Here is a 13,991-nt window from a genome sequence, read left to right as displayed (position 1 = left end):
GCCAACACACACACACACACACACACACATACATACACCACCCCTCTTAGTGTCTGATATTGCGGCTACAGTCACTGACCTCTCTCTTCGCCCTCCCCTCTCTCCTTAATCCAATGCCGGATGCTTTCTAAAAGCATGCCCCCAAATCGTCAATAAGACCTTTCCTGTGACACGCAATCACACGCGTTCAGACGAATGCACACACACGCACAAATCTGTGTTTAGCCTAACCATATGTTTTGTTTTGTTTCATTGTGACAGTGTTTGGTAATCTGCCGGGGTGGTGAATTGTGTTCATTGTCCCACCTCCACTGCTGTGTCTCTGCTCTGTGATTGGCAGGGGGATAACAGGATGTCACACACAGAGGGCATATTTGGTCCTTTTCAAGGTTTTCAAGGTTTGACTTCAGCCCAAAATGACTCCCTTTAAAGCTCAAGGATTAATCGGCTTTGAAGAGGGAGGGAAATATTCTCAAATATGTTTTTGACAGGGTGAAAACGGGATCCTCTTCTTAAGGACAATATCCACTATGAGATGAGATCTCTCTTAGTGGTGGATCCCAGTGAGAGGAAGAGTGGAAGGCTGTTGCTGTTACATCAATAAACCCAATGCAAATTTGGCATGTCTTTAATTCTCAGTTTATACACAGAAATACTCACTCACAATAACATGTCCGGTATGGCATGTCAAAGACATATTAGTTGGAAATATATCATACAAATATGTTGTACTCAACAGCCATTTGTGATGTTGCAGACGAATGGTGCTAAGTTGAGTCATTTTTCTTTTCCTCTAACATAAGCTGGTGGTCATTCTTCTAAATAGGTTGTAGCTTGATCCTGACTGAACTATGGTAGGATTAATACCTTGGCCAATCTTTTATGGGACATTATGATAAGTGAGGCATGACATGAACCACAATTAATTATCTGAGATGAGATTCTGCAGCTGTCAGTGCCTGCTTATGGGAACGCCTAATTGCCATTGATGGGTAAACGGTGTGTGTAATAATACAGGTAGAGTTAGGCACACCTCAGGGCAGCTGTCTAGGCCCCTTACTTTTTTATATTTTTATTAATTGCCTGCCACGGGCACTGAGTAAAGCATGTGTGTCTATGTTTGCTGATGACTCAACATTATACACATCAACTACAACACTAAACAAAGAGCTGCAGTCAGTTTTAGAATGGGTGTAAGCTAGTCCTAAATATTTCAAAAACTAAAAGCATCGTGTTTCGGACAAATCATTCACTAAGCCCTAATCCTCAACTAAATCTTGTGATGAATAATGTGGAAATTGAACAAGTTGAGGAGACTAAACTGCTTGGAGTAACACTGGATTGTAAACTGTCATGGTCAAAACATATTGATGCAATGGTAGCTAAGATGGGGAGAGGTATGTCCGTAATAAAGCGCCACTCTGCTTTCTTTACATCTCTATCAACAAAACAAGTCCTTACAGACCCTAGTTTTATCCCACCTGGCCTACTTCCCAACCATATGGTCAAGTGTCACAAAGAGGGACAAAGGCAAATTACCGTTGGCCAAGAACAAAGCAGCACGGCTGGCCCTTAAATGTACATGGAGAGCTAACATCAATAACATGCATGTCAATCTCTCCTGGCTCAAAGTAGAGGAGAGTGCATGTTTTTGTGAGAGGTATTGACATGTTGAAAGCCCCGAGATATCTGTTCAAAAGACTAGCACACAGCTCGGACACCCATGCATACACCACAAGACATGCCACCAGGGGTCTCTTCACAGTCCAGAACAGACTCTGGGAAATGCACAGTACTACATAGAGCCATGACTACATGGAACTCTATTCCACATCAGATAACTCAAGCAAGCAGTAGAAAATGATAAAAAACAGATCAAACTTATGGAACAATACGGCTTGTGAAGAGACACAAACACAGGCACACAGACGCGCAAACGCGCACTCTACACACATGTACATTGTATTGTTGTTGTATTGTGGTATTATGTATTATGTATTGCAGAAATGTAGTGGTAGACTAGTGGTCTAATAATGTGTTGTATGTGTTGTTTTATTGCTTTGTTTCTTGACAGAAGCTAATGGGGATCCTTTATAAATAAAAAATATATACAAATATGCAAATATGTGTTGATGTTACAATACTAATGACCAAACCGGCTTACCATAATCTGAAGTGACGACGCCCACGCAACCATATGGGGTCATATGGAATGCATAGATAACATAGCGTATACAACAGATCCCATAACATCACGCTACATCATGCCAAGGCACGCTAACTCTTTAGCTACTCTCCTTCTGCCAACAACACCCTCCTATTATTTGCCTTTGTGGCATGGAATCTTACATCCACCATCCAACCTTCCCCCCCACTCGCTACCTCCCTCCCTCCTACTTTTTCTTCCCTCTCCCCTCCTGCTCCTTTTTCCCCCTCCACCTCCTCCTCTTCCCCCTATTATGTGGCACCACAGTTCACTCCAGTGCACACCATTCCTGTCTCTCGCTCGGTCTGTCTTTCTCTCCCTCTCTCTCTCTCCGTCCGGCAGCTGCCTGCTCCTTTTACCACAACCAGGATGCATTAGTTCAGCACCCATGAAAGGAACGGGTCTTGAGCACGCAAGCCTGATGCACACACACACACACACACACACACACACACACACACACATGCTCAAGGGCCGATTCAAATACAATACAGTACACACTCCGCTACGCAGACTCACACAAAGACAGCGAGATGGGAGATGAGAGGGAGATGGAAGATGGGCATTCGGAGAGGTCAGCCAATCAGAGGGAAGATAAACAACACCTCATTAAGGTTGTAAATGTGCCATTCAAATCAGACAGGAATAGATACTATATGGCTGCATGGAGGCAGCATAGCGACATGCTAACAGGGTTAACAAGGCCCCGGGTGGGGATGTGGATGTCTAAACAACCCTGATAAGATCCGAAAGTAATGATGTGCATCCCAAATGGCACCCTATTCCTATAGGGCTTTGGTCAAAAGCAGTGCACTATATAGGGAATAGGGTGCCAATTGGGACGCATACATGATCACAGTCATGCTATCTGGGAGTAGAGGACATGAGACGCACCATGGTTATTAGAATAATGGCTGGATGGATATATGTCCATCGGACCATGGGCTTGTCATATAGTACAACAACAGTGAAATGAAAATACTATAGTCCTCCCTTAAAGGGATTTCTATCCCCGTCCATGACCATTTCTGCCCTTTTGATATGAATAACCTATTAATTACTGCATCAAAAATAGACATGACATCATGTGCTGCAGAAGATCATTTTACATTCAATAACAGAAGCTATTTTACTGTGAGGGTTCTTTTATTCCGGCTTAAGCAGTCAAATTTCTCTCCTCCTCTTCCCCTCTCTATCTCGCTCTTCTTTTCTCTACAATATCACACTACTCTCCACTGGCCCTGGCTTTAATGCACTACCAATCAGGCTGTCCATTAAGCGTGTGCACTGCATGTTCATCAGGCGCCACGTCCTTAGCTTTGCATGCAGATGAGCTCAAATTGCAGTGTATTGCAAACTCCTTCAAATCTCCTTAGGGGAGTAGATGCGTGTGGTGTGTGTGTGTGTTTATCTGTGTGTTTGTGAAAGGATTATATGTGTGTGTGTGTGTGTGTGTGTGTGTGTGTGTGTGTGTGTGTGCGTGTGTGTGTGTGTGTGTGTGTGTGTGTGTATGTGTATGTGTCAGGGAGGCTTATTGGTTTGATGTGCTGAAGGCCTGTTCCATGCAAATTAGCACCCGGGGATAAGGGCTAAAGCCAATCAGGTTGCATGTGTGGTCATCATGATGAAGTCTGGTCATGCCATTGGCTGATGATGATTCTAAGCTGTTTTGTATGCAACAGGAATATTGCTCATGATGTGCTGGGGAACTGGATGGACATGCTATCTCTCTCTGTGTATGAAACTCCTCAATTTTCAATGAGTGTCAGACCAAAACGTCAAAAAAATAACTGACATTACATCGAACATATCTCTCACTTTTTTTTCTCTTTCACTTCCTCCATATTTTCTCTCGCTTCGAAGATTTGTCAGCTCTCTCCCTCTCTCTCTGTCCGTCTCCCTCACTTCATATTTGACTCTTCCCCTTTCTCTAGCTTGGCATTTTATTATTGTTCTATTTTTCAGGCTCCTTCATATGAACAGTTTAGCTCAGTGTCTTTCCATTGCCTTACACCTGTCTCACCTTAAAGGGATAGGCATTATCCACTTCCGCAGAGTCAGATGAACTCGGGGATACTATTTTTATGTTTCTGCGTCCAGTATGAAGTAAATTGCTAACTAGCGCTAGTGCAATTGCTAACTAAAGTTAGCCGGTGTCTGCTAGCCATTACTCTAATGGTAGTTAGAGATTTTTTGCGAGCCTATGCTATCTTCCATCATACTGGACACAGAGGCGTAAAAATGGTTTCCACAAGTTCATCTGACCCTGGGGAAGTAGATAAAAGGGCTCACTGCAAAATCACAAAGTATCCCTTTAACTCAGTACAAAACACTCTCCAAGCCTGCTTTTTAACTGAGGGCAGGGAGGGAGTGAGCCAGCATCACACAGAGAGAGAGAGAGAGAGAGAGAGAGAGAGGTTGCGTCCCAAACAGCACCCTATTCCCTACGGTGCACTACATTTTACCAGGGCACATAGGGCTCTGGTCAAACGTGGAGCAGTATAACAGGAATATGGTGCCATTTGGGATGCAGGCAGAGGAATAGAGAGAGAAGTAAGTAGTGGTTTTTGGTGAGCTGTCTCTTTGCATATCCAATATAAGACAAAGGGTCAGAAGTCTCGGGAGTTAAATGCAGGGTGCAGGGGAGAGTGTCAGGGAGGGCTGCTGTGTGCCAACTACTAAGTGGCTGTGGTACTCAGAGATAATGTAGAAAGATGATGTGCCAGGGAAGGGCACGGCAAGGTCCAGGTGAATAGTCTGCACCTCTCCAGCGCCGCAGAAGATGCTGAAGAGGAACAACCTTTGGCAGCAGTGCCGATTGACACAGGAAGAGATGAAAGCCACTGACTCACATTTCAACTTACATTCACTAATCAAACTCACTTCAAAGGAAGACATATTAAAGGCAGAGGTTTGTGTGTTTATTTGCATGTTTATGTGCCTGTTTGTGTGCGTGCACTAGTGTGCTTGTGCATCTATGTGTAATTATAAAATAATCTCCCCCAGATAAACAACCTTTCTGAATTCCTGAATCATGACCTCAAAACACTTGTAGTTTCATTGTTAATTATGGAGCTGTCCCCCGTGATACACGAGTTAATCCCATTAAGATAATCCGCAGGAAAACAATTTATTGCATGATAACAGACGTGTGTGTGTGTGAGCACCCTTATTTATGCTGGACGCAAATGAGCATAAAATCCAAATAATTAATTGTGGTTTCTGTTTGATTAGCCGCACGGCAGTGGCGGTTGGCTGCACCCCTAACAACCACGCTTGGACCCCCTGCTCTCTGAATTAGCACTAAGGGTGTAGGATACACCCTCACCATCCCTCACCTGATGAGGGTTAGCTTACTGTACATGATAGGATCAGATTCACAATACCATACATTAGTGGTTAGTACTGATCACATTGTAGTTTTAGCATTAGCAATTTGATCAAGCATCTCTGAGTAGGAGTGCTGATCTAGGATCAGGTCCTTACTGTTGATGTAATCTTATTCATTGTGATCTAAAATGCAAAACCGATCCTAAGTCAGCACTCCAACGCTGAGATGCTGATACATACAGCCGCAGGGCTTGCTGTACTGTTTCAGTGAGAAGCTCAATACACCGAATGCAGGAAGCATTTTATAGAAGCTAACCTCCTCTGGGGGACTGTTTACTGGTCACACATAAAGAGCAATGGGTGACCAACAAGAGCAGAGTGATCTCTACCAATTTCCCACCATTAGCCTGACACGCTGTAGGCCACAAACCAGGACTGCACAGCAGCAGATGACTCACAATGCAATGCCCCTGGGCATCTGAAATACATGCAAAGTGATTCTAATGAAATCAAGTTCGTAATCTTCACAAGCTTTTTATCCTTTGTTCTAATAAGACCCAATCACATATTCCCATTAGTACTCAGGCTGAGGACAGTGCATTCTCCACTGGTTTAACAAACAGAGAATGTGTTTCGGTGGGTATGATACTGTACATAATGAATAAAACATCCTTTCCTTATTAAAAAAAAAAACGCTTGAGATGTGCCAGAGGCCTGGCTGCCTGGGCATTAACCCCAGCAGAGTTTAAGGTGAGGTTCACCCCCATTAGTTCCAATACCAATCAGAGAGAACGCACTCTGTGTTCCGATTCCAGAATGCTACAGAATGCTCTAGTCATGCTCCAGAATGTTTTACTGAATACATTAACAAAAGAAGAGTTTTGATTGGGTCTAGAGGGTAAAGGGTCCTTACCTGAACATATCTCCCAGGCCCTTCAGCAGCAACCCTTTCTTGGCTTTGTTTTTTTCTCTCTCTTTTTCTTTCTCCTTCTCTTTATCTCTCTCAGGCTTCTTCTTGTCCCTCACGCTCTTCACCCTCTTTTTATCGTCGTTGCCATTCACCTGTCTCTCCATGGTTACAGAATTGCCGGGTGGCAGGGTCAGGTCAGTGGCCGTAGATATGGAGTCCCGGCCTGACCGAGAACTCCCCTCGGTGTCCTCCTCCACTGAGAGATGGAAAAAGGGAGGGAGAGAGATTGTTTTTGTTTGGGTCTTACATACTGGAAACTGGAAAATACTGGAAAATATAAATGCAACATGATTTTACTGAGTTACAGTTCATATAATGAAAACAGTCAATTGAAATAAATGAAATAGGCCCTACTCTATCGATTTCACATGACTGGGCAGGGGCGCAGCCATGGGTGGGCCTGGGAGGGCATTACCAGTTGGGAGACAGACCCACCCACTGCGGAGCCTGGCTCAGCCAATCAGTATGAATTTTCCCCCACAAAAGGCTTTATTACAGACAGAAATACTCCTCAGTTTCATCAGCTGTCTGGGTGGCTGGTCTCAGAAGATCCAGCAGGTGAAGAAGCCGGACGTGGAGGTCCTGGGCTGGCATGGTTACACGGTTACATGCGGTTGTGAGCCCATTTGGACGTACTGCCAAACTCTCTAAAACAACTTCTTGGCAAGAGCACTGGTGGACAACTCCCTCCAAACTTGAGACATCTGTGACATTGTGTTGTGTGTCAAAACTGCACATTTTGGAGCAGCCTGTACTTGTCCCCAGCACAAGGTGCACCTTTGTAATGATCATGCCGTTTAATCATTTTATTGATGTGCCACACCTGTCAGGTGGAAGGATTATCTTGGCAAAGGAGAAATGCTCACTAACAGGGATGTAAACAAATTTGTGAAGAAAATTTGAGAGAAATAAGCTTTTTGTGCGTATGGAACATTCTGAGATCTTTTATTTCAGCTCATGAAACATGGGACACACACTTCACATGTTGTGTTTATATTTTTGTTGAGTATACAGTGCCTTCGGTAAGTATCCAAACCCCTTAACTTTTTCCACATTTTGTTAGTTTACAGCCTTATTCAAAAATGTATTCAATTGTTTTTTCCCCACACAATACCCCATAATGACAAAGCAAAAACAGGTTCTTAGAAATGTTAGCTAATATATAAAAAATATATATCACATTTACATAAGTATTCAGACCCTTTACTCAGTGGTTTGTTGAAGCACCTTTGGCAGCGATTACAGCCTCGAGTCTTCTTGGGTATGACACTACAAGCTTGGCACACCTGTATTTGCGGAGTTTCTCCCATTCTTCTCTGCAGATCAACAACCATTTCACTGACCATTTCAAATCCCACTGTACCTTCTCTGCTGTGCAATCCGGTTCCCGAGCTGGTCACGGGTGTACCTCAGACACGCTCAAGGTACTAAACGATATCCTAACTGCCATCGATAAAACACAGCACTGTGCAGCAGTCTTCATCGACCTGGACAAGGATTTCAACTCTGTCAATCACAGTATTCTTATCTGCAGACTCAAGAGCCTTGGTTTCTCAAATGACTGCCTCGCCTGGTTCACCAACTACTTCTCAGGTGGAGTTCAGTGTATAATATCGGAGGGCATGGTGTCCGGACCTCTGGCAATCTCTATGGGGGTACCACAGGGTTCAATTCTTGGGCCGACTCTTTTCTCTGTATATATCAACGATGTCGCTCTTGATGCGGGTGATTCCTTGATCCACCTCTACGCAGACGACACCCTTTTGTATACATCTGGCCCTTCTTTGGACACTGTGTTAACAAACCTCCAAACAAGCTTCAATCCCATACAACACTCCTTCCGTGGCCTCCAACAGCTCTTAAATACTAGCAAAACTAAATGCATGCTTTTCAACCGATCGCTGCCCACACCCGCCCGACTAGCATCACTACTCTGAAAGGTTCTGACTTAGAATATGTGGACATCTACAAATACCTAGGTGTCTGGCTAGTATGTAAACTCTCCTTCCAGACTCATATTAAGCATCTCCAATCCAAATTTAATCAAGAATCAGCTTCCTATTTCGCAATAAAGCCTCCTTCACTCACCTTCATACCCTCGTCAAACTGACTATCCTACCGATCCTCGACTTCGGCGATGTCATTTACAAAATAGCCTCCAACACTCTACTCAGCAAACTGGATGTCATCCGTTTTGTCACCAAAGCCCCATATACCACCCACCACTGCGACCTGTATGCTCTCGTCGGCTGGCCCTCGCTACAAATTCGTCGCCAAACCCACTGGCTCCAGGTCATCTATAAGTCTTTGCTAGGTTTAAGCTACGCCTTATCTCAGCTCACTGGTCACCATAGCAACACCCACCTGTAGCACGCGCTCAAGCAGGTATATCTCACTGGTTATTCCCAAAGCCAACACCTCATTTGGCCGCCTTTCCTTCCAGTTCTCTGCTGCCACTGATTGGAACGAATAAATAAATAAATAAAGGTGAACAAAAATAATAATCCTCTCAGGCTCTGTCAGGTTGGATGGGGAGCATTGCTGCAAAGCTATTTTCAGGTCTCTCTAGAGATGTTTGATCAGGCTCCCGAAACCCCTCATGCATTGTCTTGAATGTATGCTTAGGGTCGTTGTCCTGTAGGAAGGTGAACCTTCGCCCCAGTCTGAGGTCCTGAGCGCTCTGGAGCAGGTTTTCATCAAATATCTCTCTGTACTTTGCTCCATTAATCTTTGCCTCGATCCTGACTAGTCTCCCAGTCCCTGCCGCTGAAAAACATCCCCACAGCATGATGCTACCACCACCATACTTCACCGTACGGTTGGTGCCAGGTTTCCTCCAGACGTGACGCTTGGCATTCAGTCGAAGAGTTCTATCTTGGTTTCATCAGGCCAGAGAATCGAGATTCTCAGGAGCTGAGAGTCTTTAGATGCCTTTTGGCAAAACTCCAAGCGGGCTGTCATGTGCATTTTACTGAGGAGTGGCTTCTGTCTGGACACTCTACCAAGGCCTGATTGGTGGGGTGCTGCAGAGATGATTGTTCTTCTGGAAGGTTGTCCCATCTCCACAGAGGAACTCTGGAGCTCTGTCAGAGTGACCATAAGGTCCTTGGTAAACTCCCTGACCAAGTCCCTTCTCCCCCAATAGCTCAGTTTGGCCGGGCGGCCAGTTCTAGGAAGAATCTTGGTGGTTCGAAACTTCTTCCATTTAAGAATGATGTGTGTTCTTGGTGACCTTCAATCCTGCAGACATTTTTAGTACTCTTCCCCACATCTGTGCCTTGACACAATCCTGTCTCAGAGCTCTACAGACAATTCCTTTGACCTCATGGATTGTTTTTTGCTCTGACATGAACTGTCAACTGCGGGACCTTGTTTAGACATTTGGGTGCCTTTCCAAATCATGTCCAATGAAATGTATTTACCACAGTGGACTCAAATCAAGTTGTAAAAACATCTCAAGGATGATGGAATCAGGATGCACCTGAGCTCAATTTCGAGTCTCATAGTAAAGGGTCTGAAATGTAAATAAGCTATTTCTGTTTTCAATGTTTTCCAAATTTGCAAAAAGAAGATCTAAAAATCTGTTTTCACGTTGTTATTTTAGAATAGGTTATTTTAGAATAGGCTGTATCGTAACAAAATGTGGAAAAGGTCAAGGGGCCTGAATACTTTGTGAATGCACTGTACATGCATTTTATATATATATATATATATATATATATATATATATATATATATATATATATATATATATATATATATATATATATATAGCAAGATTGTCAGTATCTCTGTTTTCTGTACTGTCTCGAATTTCCATCATCCAAGAAAACCTCCATATTGAAATGAACCCTCTTCAGTGAAACTGAGTTGATTATACTCAAGGTTTCTACTACACTGCAGCGTGTCTGTAATTAATCTGTCACTAATTTACATTTAAATAATCTCTGAGAAGGCCTATGGGGATCTTAATTGCAAATAGCCTGGGTTCTCCTCCAATGGGCTGCATGCCTACGGTGGTATATGCGTCACAATGAGGCGTGAGGTAGATGGCCCTGGGATTAAGCTTTATTAATGTCTCGCACATTGCTGCCTGATTGGCTGGCTTTGACAGGGAAAAAAAGAAAGGTTCTTATCAGGAAAATAAAAAAGGTAAATCCTTGATGGATTCTTAGCATAGCTAGATGAGATGAGATGAGTCTGACTGTGCTGTGGTGATTGAAAAGTATAGGGCTGCATCCCAAATGATTGCCTATTCCCTATGCAGTGCACTACAATTGACCAGGACCCACAGGGTGCCATTTGGAACGCAGCCTTGGTTCACATTTCAAAGGATGAAGGCGCCAAGGACTTGTTTTCTTCTCGGTCCGTCGAGTTATCAGCGGTTGCTTTCTGCATCCATCTCAAAGGAAATTACTGAAATGAAATCTCACCATGAGGCGGTGTATGACAAGAATAGCATGCTGAATCTCGTGGTTTAAGCCCTATTCAATTATGCAAAAAAACAACATTTTTTGCCTATCCCCACTTTGGGATATGATAAGACTAACAGGGTCTGGACAGATATCAATTCTATCACTCATACTGAGGCGTGCTTATCATCTCGTTAAGTGCAAAGGCGGCATATCTCAGAACTGAGCTGCATCTCGGCCATTACGGCTAAGATTAGCAACAGCACTAATGTTAGATGCTCGTAATGACGCTGTCACTGATAACACACTAAAGATTGTAATCTTACTGGCCCTCCTGGGGGAATGTAAAACGCTGTGTGTGTGTGTTTGGTTTGTTTTTATCAAGCAGCCCACTAAAAGTCTGTTGCCAAAAAAATGAGAACGAGAGAAATCAACCGTGATGAAGGTCTAAATATGATAGAACACTTCATTTCCCATTAGCCACACAAAGACTGACAGGAACGAGTTGAGGCAAAACAGCAAGACAAATCTATGGTGTTTCAATCAAAAAGCCTCGGAAAATAAAAGTTGAGGTACTTGCCAAGCTCAGATTGCAAGGAGGGAGTCCACAGAAAAGTGAACTGAATAGGGGCAATTAAAACGATCTGTGTGCCCGCCGCAGACAGCAAATGTTTTGACACTACAATCAAAGTGTATCATTAAATCTCTCCATTTCAATAGAGAAAAGGGAGATTCATTTCAGTGTGTGTGTGAATGAGAGTTCTGACTGAAATGTAAAATTGCTGGGCTCATTTCAACATACACAATATAGGGGGATTTGAATTCAGAATCTCTGTTTAGAAACATTAAACCCCTGATAACATATATAAGGGAATGCAGTAGCTCGGTAGGATATCTTGTGGGGACACATTTGCAGAAGGCGACGCCACGTTCTCATTTCATGTGAATAAAAGTATTGGTTGTAGGAAAAGCGAAAGGCTTATCTGTCAACGTTGACGATTAAACCCTGTGATGATATAATATCATATAAAATCAGAGTTATTTGAATTTCATGGGAGAAGAGAAAATATTCCTCGGCAGAGGAAAGGAAGGAGGAAATCGTAGAGTTTGTCCCATTTTTTTTTTTCTGAGGCAAGATAAGACAGCATTTAGTGGTTTGCAGACAGAGCTTATGAGAACAAAGAGATGCAAATAATTCCATGCAAATTATTCCCCTCTTTTTCAAATTTCTCCAGGTTGCTTTAATGGAATCTATTCATGGAGAATGAATGAAAAATATATCTGGTGATTATTGTGGTGGCGTTGCAGGGTATTACCTGTTCAGGAATGTACCACCTCCCTGCCTCTATCTCAAATGCCTTCGTGTCAAGAAACACCTGCCAACTGACGTGCTCAGTCAAAGGGAAGGGGGGAGACTAGGTAATACTTTGAGAATGTCAATTATTTCTGGTCTTCATTTTAGTCAATACATTTGGCAGTACAGTCAGAGTATCTAAAGAATCCCAAAATCCAGTTTCTACTCAACATAAAACAGATTTACCTGTACCAATGTGTTATGACACTAAGAAAGTAAAACCATAAAAGGAAACCGTTAGAGAACATGATGACACACTTTTCTATTGAATCCCAAAATAAAGAATGTATTCTGAATCTAGGCACAACATTGAACAAAAAAAAGCACATACATTAAAGCTTACAACACAAAACATCCAGGACCATAAGCCAAGAAGCAAAAAAGCTGTACTCGTGTGTTCTGTTGGCAAACAATGGAAGTGCTTTCCTTGTTCTGTTTGTAGTCTGGTTGGAATAAATGACAATGCAGTTTAAATGGCTGTGAGCCCTCAGGGAAGACATGGAGAAGCAGTCTCGAACAATTCACTTCTACACTAACCCTATGCATATTAATGGGCTCTGATGTAGATGCTGATTGGATGCTTATTCCTTTCTGCTTGCCTCTCACTAAGTAATGTATGAGAGAAAACCTACAGAACTTGAGTGAGGGGTAGATCCATAGAGATATTAGCAAATAAATGTTCTATATGTAATTATAAACTGGGTGGTTAAAGCCTTGAATGCTGATTGGCTGACAGCCGTGGTATATCAAACAGTATACCACGGGTGTGATAAAACATTTATTTTTACTGCTTTAATTATGTTGGTAACCAGTTTATAATAGCAATAAGGCACCTTGGGGGTTTGTGGTATATGGCCAACATACCACGGCTAAGGGCTGTATCTAGGCACTCTGCGATGCGTCGTGTGTAAGAACAGCCCTTGGTATATTGACCATATGCCACACCCCTTCGGCCTTATTGCTTAATTATATGGGTGGATCCTCCTTCTATATTCAAAGTGTCTCATTTTGGAACTGTCGGCCAGTTACTTTATTTAACACTGACCATGAACTACAGAAACTACATAGGTTTGCTTACAACCAGCATGTCCAGAGATACAACCTCTCTCATCATCACCCAGTGCCTGGGCTTACCTCCGCTGTACCCGCACCCCACCATACCCCTGTTTGCGCATTATGCCCTGAATATATTCTACCATGCCCAGAAACCTGCTCCTCTTATTCTCTGTCCCCAACGCCCTAGGCGACCAGTTTTGATAGCCTTCAGCCGCACCCTCATACTACTCCTTCTCTGTTCCGCGGGTGATGTGGAGGTAAACCCAGGCCCTGCATGTCCCCAGGCACCCTCATTTGTTGACTTCTGTGATCGAAAAAGCCTTGGTTTCATGCATGTCAACATCAGAAGCCTCCTCCCTAAGTTTGTCTTACTCACTGCTCTAGCACACTCTGCTAACCCTGATGTCCTTGCCGTGTCTGAATCCTGGCTCAGGAAGGCCACCAAAAATTCTGAGATTTCCATACCCAACTATAACATCTTCCGTCAAGATAGAACTGCCAAAGGAGGAGGAGTTGCAGTCTACTGCAGAGATAGCCTGCAAAGTAATGTCATACTTTCCAGGTCCATACCCAAACAGTTCGAACTACTAATTTTGAAAATTACTCTCGCCAGAAATAAGTCTCTCACTGTTGCCGCCTGCTACCGACCCCCCTCAGCTCCCA

General features: G+C 43.3%; 1 protein-coding gene across 4 annotated transcripts in view; it reads right to left on the bottom strand.

Annotated features, from left to right (window-relative positions):
* Positions 1–13,991, bottom strand: part of LOC110535542 (partitioning defective 3 homolog) — a 542,091-nt gene that overhangs the window by 156,066 nt on the left and 372,034 nt on the right. For all 4 annotated transcript variants that reach the window (XM_036935238.1, XM_036935240.1, XM_036935237.1 and 1 more), the window contains one exon: positions 6,450–6,702. In XM_036935238.1, the coding sequence (XP_036791133.1) occupies positions 6,450–6,702 (253 nt within the window). The remainder of the gene's footprint in view (positions 1–6,449; positions 6,703–13,991) is intronic.

This window comes from Oncorhynchus mykiss, chromosome 11 (assembly GCF_013265735.2).
Source record: "Oncorhynchus mykiss isolate Arlee chromosome 11, USDA_OmykA_1.1, whole genome shotgun sequence".
Lineage (NCBI taxonomy): Eukaryota > Metazoa > Chordata > Actinopteri > Salmoniformes > Salmonidae > Oncorhynchus > Oncorhynchus mykiss.
This window is presented reverse-complemented; position numbering and strand designations above follow the sequence as displayed.